The sequence below is a fragment of the Girardinichthys multiradiatus genome, chromosome 3 (genome assembly GCF_021462225.1).
Source record: "Girardinichthys multiradiatus isolate DD_20200921_A chromosome 3, DD_fGirMul_XY1, whole genome shotgun sequence".
NCBI lineage: Eukaryota > Metazoa > Chordata > Actinopteri > Cyprinodontiformes > Goodeidae > Girardinichthys > Girardinichthys multiradiatus.
Window position 1 is genome coordinate 17,100,117 of NC_061796.1, and position 20,471 is coordinate 17,120,587.

At 39.5% G+C, this 20,471-nt stretch overlaps 1 protein-coding gene across 8 annotated transcripts; it reads right to left on the reverse strand.

Moving 5' to 3' along the window:
- Nucleotides 1-1,178: 1,178 nt before the first annotated feature.
- Nucleotides 1,179-15,024, reverse strand: sybu (syntabulin (syntaxin-interacting)). Of its 8 annotated transcripts, none has more exons than XM_047360943.1 (9): nt 14,828-15,024; nt 12,831-12,937; nt 9,379-9,425; nt 8,725-8,911; nt 8,051-8,251; nt 5,835-5,934; nt 5,569-5,631; nt 4,279-4,434; nt 1,179-2,924 (listed from the first exon to the last, which is right to left on the reverse strand). In XM_047360943.1, the coding sequence occupies exons 2-9, from the start codon at nt 12,841-12,843 to the stop codon at nt 1,757-1,759; spliced, it is 1,935 nt and encodes a 644-aa protein (XP_047216899.1). In that variant the 5' UTR covers nt 12,844-12,937; nt 14,828-15,024; the 3' UTR covers nt 1,179-1,756. The 8 variants fall into 8 exon arrangements, with proteins under 8 accessions (XP_047216899.1, XP_047216895.1, XP_047216898.1 ...); XM_047360939.1 differs by having other exon boundaries at nt 5,569-5,721; nt 12,831-12,934; nt 14,828-15,023; XM_047360942.1 differs by having other exon boundaries at nt 5,569-5,721; nt 8,051-8,197; nt 14,828-15,023.
- Between the last annotated feature and the right edge of the window lie 5,447 nt (nt 15,025-20,471).

The following is a 20,471-nucleotide window of genomic DNA, read 5'->3' on the forward strand; positions in this document are numbered from 1 at the left end:
CTGTATTCGCTTATCCTTGAAGGGTTGAACGGTCATTGGGAGAGAAGAAGGGTACATCCTTGACAGGTCAGACACAGACACGCAGGACAAACAACCATGCACACACACGCACAAACATACTTGTACCAAAGTGTAGAATAACCAATTACTCTAACAGTGATGTTTCTTTGGACTGTGGGAGAAAGGCAAAGTATCCAGAGAAACCTTAGGCATGCGTGTGGAATGCATGCAAACTCCACGAGGAAAGAACCCAGGCTGGGAATCGGGGCCTTCAGGCTGCAAGGCAACATTGCTACCACCCATTGCATGGCCCATGTTGATTACTTGAAGGTAGCCCTGAGGACAGCTTCAAAAGCAACTAAAATGTCTATACACTAAAATCACCAGAACATCCTGTAGGATGTAGTCTGCATTTATAGCAGATTTCATTTGACCCCATTACAACAGGACACCTGTCCATCTGGGGACTCTGCCTGCTTGCCAAAATTGTTGGGAAACTGACCCACTTTTAAATAGGAAAACTGCTTGCAATTAGTAGCAGAGGGGGAATAGGTTTCAGTTGGTGACTGGAATCTAAAGTTGTTACTGAACAAGTATGTTCTCAAACTGCTCAATAATTAAATCCGACTACCACAGTCTGATGTGGGGATAATGCTTTATTAAATTAGAATCATGGTTATGCAACTGTATTACCACACAGCAGTGGAAGTGAAGTAGCAGAGTGGAAGTGAAGTCAAAGCAAGATTTTCATCTTATTTTTAGCTCTTTTCAGAAATTAATCACTCAAGGGTGTAAAACGCAATATCGGTGGCTTTTGCAGATTGATGTAATCTGATCTGTACAGTGACAGTATTTTAAGGTGAAAGAGTTCCAATTAGTGGATCTAATGCACTCAGCATTGTCAGCTCTATCATCTGGGGGACATCTGGGAAAACAAAAAGACAAAAAAACAAAAGGCAGAAGCTTTTACTCAAGATAACTTGGAAGCTTTTGGGAGGTGAGCTATTTTAGCCTACGAGTCACCATTTTATTTATTCAGGATAAGAACTCCTGCAAGTAAAGACACTTTGTAATTTATAGATTTTCAACAAGCCTCTTATATTAGCCAAACCTAACATCTTAAATTCCAAATCAGGAATTCTGGTCACCATGAGATTAAAACATCTCGAGTCCAAACATGCCCAGAATTATCATGCTTTAATAATAAAGTTACAATAACATTTGATGTAAACCAACAATATTGCACATTGCTCAGGCACAGAAGAAGCCTCAGGTTGCCTTAAAGCATAAACTTATTTGCATAAATACACAAGCTGTACAGAGTGCTATACTCCAAAGGAAGGGTCCAGTGAGGGTGAGGGGATTTCACAAAACGGTGAACTCAACATTAAAGCTTTGGCTGAACATTTAAGGTTTCTTTATACAAAAACATAAGAGATTTCAGAATCCAAACAAATTAGCGTCCAGTCTTTCATTTCCTAAAGGTCTTAAAAAAAAAAAAAGGTAACATCACAGGACATGACAACCATCTACTCAGATGATTTGCTTGTTTAATGTAAATAAATAAAGAATAAATACGGTTTGGTCACCACTAAGCTTCCATTCATAGTAACAGTAGAATGCAAAAATAACAGTGTTGAAACCATGACAGCTGCAATAATGTCATCAAGTGTTGTTGAACAAAACAAAGTTCATACTGCTCTTGGCAAAGTGCTTTCAGTTCAAAGTTAGGCGTGAGCATGCAAGTTTAAAGCGATTATGTGTTTGGCCTGCGAGTGACATGACGAAGTGAGTGCAATCCCATGATGCAACAGCCCCTAATCAGAGCCCCAATGTTGTACACTGGAGTGCTTCCGTCCACACCGTGTCGCGAGTACAACCAGGCCACAGTGGGCAACACAGGGGCTGCCACTGCCACCAGATCAACCAGAAAGTTGCTGCTCCAGTAACTCTTATCCACCAGTATCTTGCTTGCTGACTCAAAAGGTTTCTCTTCCTGGACACCAAAGTCCAGCTCCTCCATGAACCGGCTGCTCTTTGTGAGGTCTGAACTACTGGTATCAGTGGAAGTGTTAGGACCACCAAGAATGCTAGGCTGCAAACGTTCTGAGCCTGACTGATCAACAGTGGATTTAGATGTGGGTAGGATTGGGAAATCCAGGAGACTGCTGGGAGCTGTAAGAGCAGCATCCCCAAGTGATGCCCCATGGAACTTCAGAAGCTGAAGTAGAGCCTGCAGGTCTGGCGATATGGGCAGAAGGTTAGTCTGAACTTCTTTGTCTGTCTTCTGATGGTATGATGGGCTTGAAGAGATAATGACTGTGGATGAAAGTCCAACTGGTGGAGATGCTGGGGGTGGAGTAGATGCATGCACCAACTGTCCCTCTTCTGACAGAGCAGGCTTCTCAGCACCCGACTCTACTGGGGACTTTGGCTTGGAAACGGAGTCCTGACTGAAATCCACTGCATTAGATATGAAGACCTGCTCAAAAATGTCCTCTCTGTTAGCCATCTCATCATTCACCAACAGACCACTGTCTGCCATTGCCTCCGCTCCCGCATTTCCCAGCTCCATCCCACTCTCTTCCTCCCCCAACAACTTCTTATCCCCTTCAGAACGGTCACACATAAAGTCCAGGGCACCCTCATCTTGGAGGGTAGAACCACTTTGGGCAAGCTCCATGCTGTGCAGCAGGGACTCCAGCTTCCTGTTTTGGATGTTGATATCAATGAAATACTTCTGTATTCCCTTATCCTTCTCCATCAGGCTGTTCTTCATAGTTTCCACCACCTGACGCAGCTGCCTGATCTCTTTGCGGGCTTCTTTGAGGGACAGTTGTGCCTCCACTCTGTGGCATTCCTCTTCAATCCAGTCTTCTCTCATTCTGCAAAGCTGGGCCTTCAGCTCCCCAATCTCATTCTCTCTAGTAAATTAGAAAGTACATTGTCAGGAATAAGGATAAATAATCTATTTGTGTACACCACATCATATACAGGGGAAGACTTCTACCAAAACATCCCAGATGTTTTTCTTATGCAATAGCTCTTTCCTAATTCATTTCCATCCATTTTATGCTTGGATTGAGCTCCTGAATGTATTATGTCACCACTGTTTCTTCTAAAGCAGTTATCCAACCATCTTGAAACACATGGCAAGAGGTACATTTCTTTTTCGCAAACAGTGCAGGTAGTAGACGCAGCACAAAATCAGTTATGATTTGGCCTTTTAATCATTTATAAAGGTTTCAGAAGAGTGTGTTTACAAACAACGCACCTGTCGTTCCTGTATAGTGAATATCTTAGACACCTGTGCAAGTTCTAAGTACTGTTAGTAGATGGTGAGTGTAATTGACAACCAGGATTGGGCCATGGAAGCAAGTTGATTTGTTGGCTTTAGTAGACAATGATGGATCAGCGACTTTGAACAGATTTTGACATGGATTCTGGATCATCTTCACCCAACTGGATGTTTTCCTTGAGGAATACAGCTCAGAGGGAGTGTTTCAGCTCAAATGGGTTAAGCCATTAATGTTTGAACCAATGTATGACTGATGATCCCCAAACAATGGCGGATGCTAACGTGGATATAGAGTCTGAAGGAAAAAAGTTGAGGTTATTGATCACATTCTGAACTAAACCTGGTGCAAAACTTGTATTTCCTGTCAATGTTTTTAAATATGTAAATACAAAGTTAAAATTGATTTTCACATACTCCATATATCCAATGTTCTGCTGGCATCCCCTTAACTTGTGATATGCCATGGACAGCGGTCAAAGAAATCCAATCTTGCTACAATGCACTTCGCTCTTTACATTTTAAATAATGCATCTAAAATCTGAATTGTAATGCAGAGTCATGGCAGGGCTCAGATGCAGATTTGTTTTTGTTTTAATATATGGGCCATGTGGGCAGTTCCACTGGAAGGCATTAAAAAGGGGACACAAGTACCAAATAAAATAAGCCATCAGTACCCTAAACAAGTTTTCCATGGCTTTATACATGCAGTGAATAGGTAGTTAGCATCCTTGTGCCTTAAGGTGGTGAAAAGAAAACTGTCCATTTCAGTCTGCCCTGTAATACTTTGAACACGTTGGACATATTCAATACTTTTAGAAACTAATGCCAGCTAAGTACAAGAAAGGGAAAAAACAGACTTAAATTTTGATTTAAAGAGGCTTAACACTATATAGTGTGTATCTGATTCAAAGGCAAGTCTGGCCACTTTTGTCAAATTAATCCTTTTAAAAACAAAATTTTAGTGGTGAATGCTGTACAACCTGTCATGAACTTTGTTCTCTGACTCCAACAGCTTGGTTTTCAGGTGTCTGATGTTCACTTCCTTCTGTTGCAGTGGAGTTAGGTACTGCTCAGGGTTCGGGGGCCTGATGCCGTGGTTGTCTCCACAGGAGTGGTAGCGGCCCAAAGTCACTCTTCTGTTGAGCACATAGTTGATTATGGTAGTGAAACAAAACATTTACTTCTTAAGGAACAACCCTCCAATCTGTCTTTTAGACATTTTCAGGCAGCAGCAAAAAACAAACTGATGCTTAAAAAGCAAAGTGACTCTTTGCTAAAGGTAATTAGTCTGGCTGACAGAGTGCTGTCAGGGCAGATGCCCAGTAAAGCCTGGAATTACTGGCTGACACAGGATTACTAGCATTCTTACTTGATTAAGACATATGTTGAGCACAAATATCTAGATTCCATGTAAATTTATGAAAAATCTAATGTCCTCTGATTGCTTTGTATATTTATCTAGAGAAGGGATTCGTTCATCTGTTTTTTTATTGTCGTATTTTTTAGAAGATCAAAAGGTGTATTTGAACAAAGCGGCATGCAAGCCCCGCTCTCAATATCCTAGCAACCTGGAATACTTGAGGCTTTGATGAAATAGAAATAGAAACAGCCTAGGAGAAGGCAACACTGGGGAGAAAAGGATGTCACATGACAAAGCCTTACAGGCAAAACATAAACTGACTTAAGGATTCTAAGTGACAGCAGTTTAGGATCAAGCTGCCAGTATGAGATGAGGTAGAATCTGTTTTGACAAAAAATAAAAAGGCTTTGAGTTGAAGTGTTTCACTTTTGCCCCAAAGTAATCAAATCAAATATTTCAAGTAGTGAGCAGCCTAAAGCACCAGGTAAAGAATTAATCATGGAAAATTCCCAATCTTCACACTCTCTGTGTGCCCACTTAATTCTGGATCAGCCTGAGTCAGCTGGGTGACTGTCAGGGTAGCCTGTTTTTACATTTGCTCTATGAAGGGCTCATTAATCCCAGTCAGACTATAACCAGTCTAATCCCAGACAGCTGCAAGAAAGGAAATCACAGTCTGATTTTAATCCCACCACCCACTTACAGCCATTTTGACCAATGTCAAGGCCAGAATTAAAATCTCTCAACTCCAAATCTATTTTTTTATCTGCCAGAGCTAGATTTTTAATACATTAAAGACAAATAATTAGGAAGATTGTGGTCTAGATGGTATAAATGGCACCAGAGCGTCTTACTTCATATTGATAATTTGTGCAAGTAGGATGATTGACATAAGATAAATGACTAGTACCTATTAGTGGGACTGGAGTTACAGCTGCTGCTGAGAGTTGAAGAAGCAGCTCTTGGAGGAGTCCTGTAGGGAGCATAAAGTTCTGAATCATGCTTCACAGATGGGACCCCAGCTGGTTTGAATACTGGGAACATTCTGATGCGAGGACCGTGACTTCAATGGGATTTAAAGAACGTATAAAAACAAAGAAATAAGTTTTAAAACAACCTCAAGCTGGGCACTTTCTCTAGTTATTTAAATAATAGAAGAGAACTCTGTAATCATACCAGCGTGAGGAAGCTTTCTTTCCAACCAAACTCGACGTGAGGATTTCCTTGGTCTTCAGGCTGCCTGTGCTGCTGGAGGAACTGAAATCTGCCTCACTGCCTAAAAGGGGGGTGGGGCAATATTAATGTGTTGCATCCAACCAGATTTAAAGTAAAAAAAATAAATAAATCAAGATTTTTAAAAGCAAAAAAGAGAAGCTTCTTTAAATTATTTGCTCTACTGCGACAGTTATTGCAAACACTATAAAACTGCTCTTTAACTTATTTTCTCAGACTGTGGCATAAGTACAACAGACAAGTGCAGTGGAGAGTTACAGAGAACTTTGTATAAACTAAATCCGCCAACAGTGAACCAAGAAAAATTACTGCTGATTTATTTTCTTACCTTTGAAGCCGGACTAATCTGGGAATAGCTAAACCCAGCCATCTTTTTGTTGTACATTAAAAACCCAGTGGCATATGACAATTATCTTTGCTTTCAATCAATGCAAACACTACTAGAACATTTTCACAAACTGAGTTTGCTGAAAGATTTAAGTAGATCCAAACCATCAGATGTGCAAAGCAGCTGTGGTTTTTGTAATGTTTTAAACCATGGAGCAGCCATATTAAATCTTAATGTGTGGATTGATGGTTAAACCCAAATTTCCAACTTGGAAATTTGGCTTCAGAGAACTTCCTGTTTTTTTCATAATTCAAACTTGAATGTTTTGACGTTTGACTAAAAACAGAATTTTGAGAAAAACTTAAATTCACAACTAAACCACATCTTCAAGCCAAATAATTTCCTTTTTTTTTTTCACTACTAAAAATTCCAAATCATTTGTCTTTTTAAAAAGTGAAACATGCACATCTGGCAAAACATGAGGTCTTGAATCCCCCTTTTTTTAATAAACATATCACCCATTTGGAAAATTGACTACATTTTCCAATATTCATGGTGCGAATCCATGAATAAATAGATGGATAGCTAGCTAGATACACACACACACACACTGCAGACACTTTCAGCAGCTGATACCAGTTGGTAAAAGTTCTCAATCCAAAGAAGACCAGCTGATTGCATCAAGTCATTTACTTTGTTGCAAGGTGAAAATCAGTAACTGCATTAAATAGACTTTGGCCCCAGTCCCTGGATTTTGCCACAAGACAGCAGCATCCCCACCAGGCAAAGAAAAGAAAGAAAAAAATCTCTTTGACTAGCAAGATGCACTTTTGAGTTTTCCTACTGGAATAGGAAAAATACCCTGAAACCAATTAGTTTATTTTAAAATTTACAAAACAGCTGGTGTGTAATTCTTTGGTTGGAAAAATTTGGTTGGAAAATTTTGCCTACATGCCTTGGTAAAGTCTTTAATCCATACCTCATTGTCATTGGGCATAGCTAATTAATATAGCAACAAAAATGATCAGTTGTATATTTCTACTTTGTAATTTGTATTATAACAGTGTTGCTTTATGCATATATTGGATTACAAAAATATTTGCCATGCAACAGATTAGCAAATCATGCATCAGAATTGGTCTGTGTAATACATTCTGCAAAACTGAATCCTAATTCTACAAAACAGGCTAAATGTTAGAGGTGAGAAGCCATTCCCACTAAAATGATGATCTGGAACAACTAAACATTCAAAGTCCTACCTGAGAAACATCTTTTCCCATCAAACAACACCATGGTAATGTGTCTAATAAAGACTGTGAAAAACAAAGTAGCTCAAACTTGAGGACTGTGACCCTTCAACACTTTGTGAGTCAACTGAGGTTCTGTGCATGTTCAGTCAGTGAAGTAACCTCCTGCTAATCAAACTAATTGGCTAAGGTCCCAAACTTTTCCCACAGCCAATCAGCTTTCATCTTGCCTCTGAGTCACAATCAGGCACTTTTCTCTCTCTTTTATGCCTAGATTAAAGGGCAGGAAATTTAATTAGGAGTAAAGAGGAGCACTGTTTCTGATCAGTCTCAAACAGGGAATAAATGTACTCTGGTCTCTTTTTAGGAAAGAAACTTTGACCCTGCCAGTGTTTGTATGTCTTGGAATTATGTGTGCTGCTGACATGTAACTAATACTGTCACTGTATTTTTGTCTTCAGGGACCTCTGGGAAATATTGATAGAAAGAAGGCTGTTGATTAAAGCACTGATGATGATGATAAAACTGGACACAATTGTTTGAGAAAAGTACATTTTGTTAGGTACTTAAATCTTCCGCTTTACCTTGGGCTCTTAGGGCTGACCTCAGCTCCCTCTTGTGCCTTGGTGTGCTGCAGGCCTCTCCTCCACTCGCTGCCATCACCCTCACCCTCTTCACTTTGGTTTTGCGCTCTGGCAGTGTCGGCGACCCATGGGGACTCCGCTCTGAGCCTGACGGGGTTTTGGAGGGGGACACAGACTGACTAGTGGGGCAGCCGGTGTCATCTATTGTGGACAGGCACACAGATGGGTAACAGCTAGGAACATGCAGGGCAGAGCACGCAGCCAACACAAGCAGTCAGTCAGAGCACAACGTTCAACCCCAGTTGTTTTTCTGGGAGATGACGCAACAGCTTGCGTAAAGGTTCATCACATCTGCTCATATACAGACACTCTGGTGTAAGGTGTTTGCTTCTTATCTTAACTGGGCTACGTTTTACTGAACATAAAAATCACATCTGCATGGTCTGTTTTAGACTGCATAATCCACTATGCAGAAGGAGTGAAATGTCATTTGAAATCTGACATGACTGTTTAATGTTTCTGAAGTTTATATGTGGAATTCACTTAACTTCTGTTTTTCTTATCTTATGTGGAACCATCTCATTATATGTATTATGCAAATATATCTTACTTATGTGAAAGCCAACAATATACATATAAATTGCTAATCTTAGAGTGGTACTAATAGTTCTTACCAGAGCAAAAACTGTTGGTGCTGATAGTTCTCTTGGAGTGCTCAGAACTGATGTCACACTCCTTACCGTCTTCCTCGGATAAAAGGGAATCAGATAGAGGCGATCCCTTGTCCTTTGGTCGGAAACGATGGAGAACCAAACGTGGGATGCGGCTGCGAGGGCTTCCTTTTTCAGGAGATTTCTTTTCCTATTTAAAACATTTGTCAGTATAAAAGTCAAAATAAAAGAATTTAGCTTTATTTAAGTTAATAAAATTAAATAAAGTTTTTTTTAAATCATATTTATAGTGTTGCAAAAAATTCAGTTCCCTCAAACATTTTCACATTTTTGTTTTAAATTGTCCAGTCTTGTCATAGTTTCTCAATTAGATTGAGGTCTAGACTTTGATTTGGCAATTCTAACACATAAAAATTATTATTAGGTGACTTTTAAAGGCAAGTGGTTGCACTGGATTGATTTTAGGGCTATCAGAGTAAAAGGGCAGAATATACAGAAAAGGTTTTGCAAAAATGTTTATGGTTGTAATATGACTAAATGTGAAAAAGCTAAAGGGGTTGTAATTTATATAGTTTCCATTGTTATTATAATTTACTGCATAAAAAGGCAACCTACATGGAATTATTGTCAAATCACTTAAAAGCAGAGGAGACTCACCTCATATTCTTGAAATGGTCCCATCGTGCTTGACACAGCTTTATTCCCTAATGAATGGCAGGTAAAATAAAAATCCAGTGATTTATTTTTAGCAGGAAACATGTCTATGACAGCCTTTACACGTGGCACTGAAACGGCTCAAAAACAAGAGCTCCCTGTCTGAACTCTGTTACGCCACTAAATCCCACCCACAACACACACAAACAGACACGAACACACACAAGCTCAGAGCCTGCCTGGTACGGATGGCACACGGATACTTGAACCAGACACATTAAAAATTACATCCAATATTTGTATTTTATTTGTTTGTTGATCTCATTTGTCTAGATCTTTGATCATATGAGTGTTAGACAAAATCCAACCAGCAAAGCAAACCTGTACTCCAAATACTGTAGCTTCACTGTGGGGCAAGGAACAGTAATTACAGTGCCTTAGAAAAGGATTTGTACCCCACAAACATTTTTAATCATCACACTAGGACCACAAACATGAATTTATTTTGTTAATTATTGATGTGACAAACCAAAACAAAGTTGTGCATAACTGTGAAATAAAGGAAAAATAATACATTTTCTAATTTTATTCCAAAGCCTGAAAAGTGTGAAACACATTTGTTTTTGCCCACTTCACTCTAAATCTCCAAAATGAAATTCAAATGAACAAATCTGTAAAAGACATTTATGTGTTACAATGGCCCAGTCAATGTCTGTACCTTAATCCCATTGGGAATTTCAATTCAATTCAGTTTATTTATATAGCGCCAATTCACAACACATGTTGTCTAATTAATCCTAACCATTGAACACTGCAGTCAGATTCAGTTATTCAAATTGGATTAAAGGTTTTTCTATCTAAGGATTTCTGGTGAGACTTGTCTCAGTCCAGTCTAAATGAGCATGAGCTATTTTGATGAGAGGGCAAAGTTTTAGTCACTAAACATGCAAAACTGCTAGAGACAGAAAAACATAGCTCCACACTCACGTCTCGTTTTACTTCCACTTCACAATTGTATATTACTTTGTGGTCATCTGTCATATAAGATATGGACAAAATACATTGAAGTATGTGGTTCTAATGTGAAAAAAAGCTTTTGCTAGGGACTCTCTTTATTGTTTAGACTTTCTCAATAAACTTAAAGACTTGTTTTAAAAGATAACCGCATTCAGAGTCAGACACACATTCTGTGATACAGTTGATGAAGCAACACGAACACTCGCTCAAAGCCATCTGTGCCAAAAGTGTGAGGCTGTCTGCCAAAAGCAACAAAGTACAATAATAATCAACAATAATCAGTGAGATATAATGGAGGATGGATATTATATTCTTTTTTAAATGGATTTCCATAAGAACACAAAGCAGAAAAGGACTTGTGTAACTGTGTACCTTGTTTCATGTTCATGCATGTTATAAACAATATTAAAAACATGTTTTATTGATGCTAGAAAGTTAAATAATACAGATCTTTATTCATGCTTGGATGAACTTTATACAGTTGCTTCACTTCCTCTCTCTTGTTGATTGCATAAGTGGGTGAGTTGCATAAATGCAGAAATAGTTTTCTATAAGAAATTATGTCATTGACCCACAAAGGCTTGGGATAGTAATTGTTTAAACACCTTAGTTTCACTGATTTGAAATAAAGTATGATCATGTTCTAACATTAACATCTACTTTGCCTTTATAGGTAACCCAGAACGATTCATAATGATATCTTCCAAATCACAGAGGCCCAAAGATGATTGCTAAAACAGGACATAGTGCCAGGGGAATCAGAGCTCAGCTCATTTTTAGAAACTGATTTAGGTGGCTTAAATCACGTGTGGCCCACACCCTCTATTCAAGAGAAGTATCGCATCAGCCAGCTGATGCCAGATTATACCAACACTGAAGAACAACGGCCTGCCCTAGCAACACACTTAGCAACCGAGGGGGAAAAGCTGAATGAACGAATCAATCAAGAGAGGAGAAACTGTATCTTCATAGCTGCACAATGTTCTCATCCTGAGAGGCGGTTCTTCCTGGAGAACAGATAAAAATCAAAGGGGGTGGGGGTGGGGGGGCATTATACCGGGTTACTTATTACTAATTATAGTAATAGTTATTAATAATAGCAGTTTTTAACAACTGGATAACAATAGCATGTAACAGTTACACAATACCTGGGAAGTATATAATATATATATATATATAATTGGAAAGTGCCAGATATAATACCTGTAGATGCAGTGTATCACAAAAATTATTTATTCAATATTTCATTGTATTTTTAATTGGAGTTTGTGTGATGGACCAACACAAGGTAGCACACAGGTTTGAAGTGAGAGAAAAAAAGATTAATGGCCTTATTTTATTAATGAATAATATATATATATATATATATTATAAAGACTGAAATTAGCAATTATAACTCATGAATATGCTCTGGTCTGAACCATTCCATTGTAGCTCTGGCTGTATTTTTATCGTTCTTCTGCTGGAAGGTGAACCTGCACCACACTATCAAGTCTTTTGCAACCTTTAACAGGTTATCTTGCAGGATTGTCATGTATTCAGCTCCATCCATTTTCCATTACCTATGGCCAGCTTCCTTGCCCCTCCTGAAGAAAAGCATCCCTTCAGCATGATACTACCAACACCGTGTTTAATGGCGTGATCAAGGTGTTAGTAGGACTTGTTTCTGCCACACATTTCTTTCTGCATGTTGATCAAAAAGTTTTGTTTTGGTGTTTTCTGTCCAGAACATCTTTTTCCACATACTGTGTCACCTACAAGAGGTGCTGCACACTCGTTTTGGCTTTCTTTCAACAATGACTTTCCTTTTGTCACTCTTCCGTAAAGAAGACTGGACAACTGATACTTGTTTCATCAACAAATTACCCCATCTGAGCTGTGGATTTCTGGAGCTCCTCCAGAGTAACCATGGGCCTCTTGGTTTATTCTCTAATTAATGCTCTCCCTGCCTGGCCTATCAGTTTAGCTGGGTGGCCATGTCTTGGCAAGTTTTAAAGTGTGCTGTAATCTTTAATCTGAGATCAAATTACTTGCACTCTATTTCCTAATTAAGTAACTTCTGAATGCAGATGATGGCACCAAATATTATTTAGAGGTATCAGGCTGACAAGGGCTGAAAATAAGTACATGCCACACTTTTTTGACTTTTGTTTGAAAAACATTTTTAAAACAGTGTCCCTTTCCTTTCACTTTAAATTTATGTGCTACTTCATGATAGTCCACAACATAAAATCCAAGTATAACATGTTAAAGTTAGTGGTTGTAACTACATGAAATTTTAAGGAGTATGAAGACATTTTCAAAACACTGTAAAATGTTTAGACTTCGACTATGTACATTATTGTGTCATTGTCATGTCAGCAAGGGCTAAAAATTTACACAAGTTGTATGTGTTTCTGTTTGCATTAAGCATTCATCCATCCATCCATTTTCTATACCCGTTTCTTCCATGAAGAGTCGCGGAGGAGCGGGTGCCTATCTCCATCAGTCTATGGGCGAGAGGCGGGGTACACCCTGGTCAGGTCGCCAGTCCATCACAGGGCAACTCAGAGAAACACACCCATTCACAATTAATGGCTATTTTAGAGAGATCCATTAACCTAACAGTCATGTTTTTGGACTGTGGGAGGAAGCCGGAGTACCCGGAGAAAACCCATGCATGCACGAGGAGAACATGCATACACCATGCAGAAAGAACCTCGGCCGGGAGTAGAACACAGGACATTCTGGCTGCAAGGCAACAGTGCTACCAATTGTGCCAACGTGCAGCCCTACATGTAGCACTACCCAATATTAGGAAACAGCTAAATTGCAATATAAATGTGGATTTTGTCAAGACTAAATTGATTGTGAATAAACCAAATTTTTTTCACTCATCTCTTTCTTTTCCATCATCTTCATGTCCTCAAAACTCTCTGAGTTTTTAGCATTAAGTCAAAAAAAGTACATCTTTGGAAATCAAGAGCAGTGAAAGTCTATCAAACTGACCGAATATATTATATAAATGTCCTTGAATATAATGCACTAAAAACATTGTGTCAAAGCAGTAATATGTGATTTTATATACTCTGATATGGTAATAATGAATTTAGCTCAATATATACTCGAGTCCAATCTGAACATTTTTATGGTGAGGTGGGAACATATATTTGCAACCTGCATAGTAAAGCTACCTGCTGGGGGATTTTCAAGCCAACTACCTGCAAGGAGAAATACATACCTACAGCATATATGCAAGCATATATTTGTAGAAAAAGCACTGATTTATATACAATCTGGACAAATCGTATTTCTCAAAGCTGTTGGTTAGCTGTTGAAAAACAAGTCTTTAAAATCTCCTCTGGAGCATTTTCTGTTAACCAGATGGTGTCCTTTCAAACAGCATGGAGTGGGCGTTCATATAATTCCCCTAATCCATCCGAGAGTGTATTTTATAGTGTAGATCTCTCCAGCTGACTAATGTGGAGCTGTTTACCCCATTTTGTTCGTAACCACATGACCCACTAAGTAATTCCCATAAATATCATTTCATGCTGCATCATTTTAGATGGGGAAAACAATCTGCATCACGATTAAAACAATTAATGGCATAGAGGAAAAAAACAAAAGGTTTCAGTCTAAGCTGTGAATCACATCATTCATTGTTGTTATCTTAAGCCTATTAACTCCCAAATAGACTGCATTACCACTACATGGTTTCACTACAGATCACTTTCACATTCACTGTACTGAAACCAATCAAACAGATGCAAGAGCTTTGTTTACCTGGCATTGTGATCAGTTTCTGTCCTGACTGACAGTTATTCCCTATATTTGTGGCACAGTTTGTCCCCTAACCTGTCATGGACAGTGGCTGCCAACACTGCAACATGTTTCAAACATAAATTGTCATAATTTGCAGGATGAGCTGAGTCATCACGCATAAAGAGACCAGTAAAGACATGCAGATGCCTCTGATGTGTTTACATGACCCCTTTGTTTACCACTTCTCACTTCACAACCTTAGGGCTTAATATATTATATCCCCAAATAACGACAATGAGTCTTTTAAAATTTACATTAAACAGCTCGATTTAAAATATCATTACATTTTTGGGTCTAAAAGTAGATATGGTTTTGTTTCATCAGGCGTTCCCACTGAGATTGTTTTTCTCAGGCTCCGAGCTGCATCCAGAAAAAGAAAAACATGCGAAGGCAGCCAGAGCAACTTCAGTCTCGGTAAAGATTTGAGATAACAGCTGCCATAAATTTTGTACAAATGTGGTCATTATCAGAAAATGTTTAAAAAAAACGTTTATGAACTTGTAAACAGATATTTCTCAGGCCACCTCCTATCCCCACAGTAGTTTCAGTTTCATTTTAAAATGACATAGTGATGATTTTTTTTTTTTTTTTTTTTCTTATCCATAGATTGAAGATAATCTAAAACACATACCTGAATGTTTGAATCGGATTTCTTCCCCCGAGAAAGACGCGCGTCAGCTGATACGGGGCTTGTTGCTCTGCTGCTGCTGCTGCTGAGGATGCTTATGCTGCGATGCCAGCCTCTGCTCTGCCGGAAGGATACAGACTGGAGAAGAGCTGAGCGCAAACTGTCGACACAAACAGATTGGGCAAGAATAGGGAGCTCTCACGACGCGCACTCAGTGTACCCGACATGTTGTGTTACATAACGCGTTACTTAACCAGCGACATGGGTAGAAAACACGACCCGATATGACAGGCCAAGTGGAAGTGGCTCGGAGGAGGATTTTTACATTTTTAACTATAACTTTCGCGACGGATTTCCTCTCATAAATGTACACAATGATCTCTACTTAAAGCGGGGATTGAATTCGACTAAAGAAATTCGGTCCAATAGTGACGCTGATTGTAGTGACAAATTGTTCTAATGTCTGAATGGCATTTTAACAACCTAACATTATTGCATAGCAACTAAAATCCACACAAAGCATTTGCAACGTTGAGCACAAACAGGTCAGAGATATGCCTGAAGCCACAACTGAGAGACTGCTCTCCCCATGGTGCCAAAACTGATTTGATGTTTGAGCGCTTTAAATTCAGCCATCTTAAAAATGTTAAACCACAGAATATTTTCAAGCAGCTGACAGTGACCGAGCGGCTGGGGTGCACAAAGGTCGACCGCACTGCTGAAATGTTACTGTGACTCGGAGTCCCACTGGCCTGCCGGGGTACTCCACGGACAGGTGGTTAGTCAAACAGAAACAAACAACCATTCGCACACACTCAAGGTGCCTGGTTATGCTCCGTTTTTTGAGTCTAATATGAAGCTAAGCCTAAAGTATTCATACCCCTGGTAGATTTAGATTTAAGGTTATTTTTCATTCAGCCAAGACGCTTATTTTTGAAAGGAAATAAAACAAACATCTATCTAAAGATAACAAAATAACATAAACCAGTATCAAATACGAAAATATGTTTAAACTGTTTTTATTTAAAAATGTTTTATAAAGATTTGTCTTTGATTTTTGAGGTTGGAAGGCCTTCTTGCTATCACCCTTATCGTTAGCACCCTCCACAGATTTTCTATTAGATTCAGTTTCGGGACTCTAGCTGGGCCACTTCAAAACGTCAATATTACTTCCATGTTGGCGAAATAAAAGATTACTTTAAAGCTAAATCTGCTAGTGGTATGAATAATTTTGGACTTAACTGTGGACCTATGAAGCAAATAAACACAATGCTGAATTTACAAAAAAAGAGATGAGTAACTATTTCTGAGAACACTAAAAATCCTCTTTTTTGGATGTTTGAACATAGATTTCCAGAATACTCTCCAGCTAATTCTCTGGGACCTCAACATGTTCCCGGGCCAGTGGGAATATATAGTCCCTGCAGTAAATTCTGGGTATTTCCCGGTGGTACCCAGGATGCATCCTGATTTGATGCCTGAACCACATCAACTGACACTCGTCTTGAGAAGGAGCAGCAGCAACTATTCTCAGAGAGCCCCTCCCCTTCTGGATGATGTAGTTCCTCACCCTAACTGTGAGGAGTTAAATCATCCGGAGTGTGAGTCAGACCGTCCTAAGGAGGAAGTTCATTTCAGCTGCTTGCATCCAGAATCTTATTCTTTCAGTCATCAACTACAGGGGTTGGACAATGAAACTGAAACACCTGGTTTTAGACCACAATAATTTATTAGTATGGTGTAGGGCCTCCTTTTGCGGCCAATACAGCGTCAATTCGTCTTGGGAATGACATATACAAGTCCTGCACAGTGGTCAGAGGGATTTTAAGCCATTCTTCTTGCAGGATAGTGGCCAGGTCACTACGTGATACTGGTGGAGGAAATCGTTTCCTGACTCGCTCCTCCAAAACACCCCAAAGTGACTCAATAATATTTAGATCTGGTGACTCTGCAGGCCATGGGAGACGTTCAACTTCACTTTCATGTTCATCAAACCAATCTTTCACCAGTCTTGCTGTGTGTATTGGTGCATTGTCATCCTGATACACGGCACCGCCTTCAGGATACAATGTTTGAACCATTGGATGCACATGGTCCTCAAGAATGGTTCGGTAGTCCTTGGCAGTGACGCGCCCATCTAGCACAAGTATTGGGCCAAGGGAATACCATGATATGGCAGCCCAAACCATCACTGATCCACCCCCATGCTTCACTCTGGGCATGCAACAGTCTGGGTGGTACGCTTCTTTGGGACTTCTCCACACCATAACTCCTGGATGTGGGGACAACAGTAAAGGTGGACTCATCAGAGAACAATACATGTTTCACATTGTCCACAGTCAAGGCAAAGACTGAACCTCAACCTAGAGGAAACAATCCTTTTTCTGTAAGATAGCAATGGCGTCAGACTGAAGCTAGGCTTATACTTGACGCATTGAATATGGCGTGAGGGTGTGCTCGCCAACAGTGATGTAATCATGCCATCCTCGACCCTGTGTGTGGTATCGTGCAGACACTGCAGAGAATCTAACACTTTCTCCACAAAACCTCCGTCATTGTCCAACTTCTAACAACAGTCGCCTAGACCCACCACCTTCTATACATAATCGGTCTCCTCCATATATTGGGGATAAGATGCCTGTTTGTGTTCAGGATGTTCCAGGAACATTTATGTGATATGTATAGTGCCCATGTGATAAGACTATCAGCAGTGATTATTTCCAGAAAAGCTTGGGCCCCTGATGGGAGAATGCTGTAAGCTAATAAGATAAGAAACAACAGACAGTGGAACTTGCCACCGAAATATTACCAGCCACTTAAACTGGCTTTATTTGACATTAGATCTGTCAGGAAAATCTTTACTGAGCGTAATCTTGATGTTATGCTTTTAACGGAAACAGGGTTAGATAAAAATAGTGGATCACATACACAGAGTCAGTGTGTCCCAATTACAATTTTCCTAGTGAAAGCAGAGAGCATATGAGAGGGGGAGGGGTGGCCACCTTTTTTAATGATTCACTAAAGTGCAAAAAGGCGTTCCTGGGAAAATTTCACTGTGTTGATTAAGACTGCGCGCTGTTATTTTGCCTGGTTTTCCACCTCCGATTCTTTGTAAAGGCTCAGTTATAGTGGCACTTAGGGGTTTTGCGCAGGACTCCGCTGAGGGTGCGCAAGCTAGAACAAGCCCTGTAAGGTAAGGTAGGTAAGGTAAGTTTATTTATATAGTGCTTTTCAACAACGAGACACTCAAAGCGCTGTACATACAATTACAATATAATCACAAAGCAAATAAACACAGATACAGACACAGAAAAACAAATCAAATGATCAAATCAAAACAGAGGTAATTTAAAAAAGTAAAATAAAATAAAGAGAATAGAATGATGGAAGAAAATGAAAGGAAAATTGGACTGAAAACGCAACAAATCATGCCTAGATGGCACAGTCAAAGGCCACTCTAAACAAATACGTTTTTAATCTTGATTTAAAGCAACTTAGGGTTTCGGCGCTTTTACAGTTTTCTGGCAGTTTATTCCAGGTTAGTGGAGCATAAGAACTAAAAGCTGCTTCTCCATGTTTGGTTCTGGTTTTGGGTATGCAGAGTAGATTTGAGCGAGATGACCTGAGAGGTCTGGATGGTTGATACACTGACAACAAGTCTGTAATGTATTTTGGTGCTAAGCCATTCAGTAATTTATAGACTAACAGAAGTATTTTAAAGTCTATTCTCTGAGCTACAGGGAGCCAGTGTAAGGACTTTAGAACCGGGGTGATGTGCTCCACTTTCTTAGTTCTAGTGAGGACGCGGGCAGCAGCGTTCTGGATCAACTGCAGCTGTCTGATCGACCTTTAGGCAGACCTATGAAGACACCATTGCAGTAATCAATTCTACTAAATATGAAAGCATTAATTAGTTTTTCAAGGTCCTGCTGAGACATTAGTCCTTCAATCCTGGAGATGTTCTTTAGGTGATAGAAGGCCGACCTAGTTACTGTCTTTATGTGTCTCTGAAGGTTCAGGTCTGAGTCCATCACTACACCCAGGTTTCGAGCCTGACTGGTGGTTTCTAGCTGTATTAACTGAAGCTGTGTGCTAACTTTTAAACGCTCTTCCTTTGGTCCAAAGGAAGGCATTTATACTTGATGCTGATGTTGCTGCAGTATTTTCCGAAAACACAGGGGGCACTATGCCAGATAATCAGTGGAAGAGTAAAAGAGAGAAGAAGCACTTAAAATGGCTGTCTGCACTATCAAAACAATCTGCCAACTATTTTTTTTTTTTTTTTTTTAGATGATGAACTGGAGCTTATCAATAATATCAACCATATCTACAATATCTGATAGTGTTCACTATGTGCACAGCATAAGGGCAATCCAAATCTTCACTGAGTGGACACGTGAATAAGAGAAGGAAAACCTGCCTGGGATGGAAATGACTGTGGAAAAGTGTTGCCGATCCATAATGGAACAGCACCCCAGACAGCAACCCATATCAAAAACCAGGTCATATACCCAATCACAAGAATCTCTGGTAACCCTGCATGCATGTTTGTCTTTGTTGTTGTTGCAGTTTTGATATTGTTTGTTTGAAGGAACTAGAGTCTAAAAAATAAATCTAAAGTGTGTGGGTAGAACATGCAAACTCTGTACCAAAAGGCCCTGACAGTTATTTGAACCCAAGCCAAACTATTTTATCCAACCTTAACTGCTTGCTGACATTATGTTTTCCTTACTACTACTACTACCGCTGCCTACAACTTTCCAGTTCATTATCGCCACCAGCTGCTCATGAGTGAAATTGTATGAAAGGGTTTTCAGTGGAAAAAAAAGAATTTCCATTCTTTCTTAAAATATTTTCAAGAGTAACTTCCGCCTCTCCTCCTATAAGGCTTCAGAAAGAGCCAGCCACCAGGCCACAATCCCTAATAGCGGGTGATGGAGCTGTGAATTTTTTTCCCATCTGCCACCAGCCTGGTTAACAAAGCCCGGAAACCACCCTGACACTGTCCCTTTCCCCCACACCCCCCCTTTTTTTGCTGACAGGACACTTGTAACTTGTAACTCTATGAGTTACATTAACGCTCAGCTTGGACTCCTGCTTTACTTGCACTGCTTTACTTGCACAATGATCACCTGCACTGTTGTATTGCTCTTGCATCTTATACTGCTCTATATTTACTCTCACTCACTTAAAACTGTGCACATATATTTATATTATATTGTAGATATGTTTATACTGTTTAATTTGTACTGTATTGCACCGACTACGCCAAAACAAATTCCTTGTATGTCCAAAAACGTACTTGGCAATAAAGCTTTTCTGATTCTGATTCTGATTCTGATTCTGAATGAGATGAAACACTTCTGCCACAAGAAAAACACCAAAATAATTAGTTTTGTCTATAGCATGCTGTCTGATAACTCTGAGAAAATATTAATAAACGTGGAAGAACAACATCAGTGAAAAAGCTCAATATACATACAGAAGCACTCGATGATATATTTATAAAAGAAACTTTCTTAGAAACTGCTTTGGGGTTATTTCAATTGTTACGGACACGGAGACAGAAACGAAAAGGAAAAAAATAAAAAGCATGAAAGAGAGATAGGTGGGGCAAAATGCAATAGCGAGTGTGAGGAGCCACAGA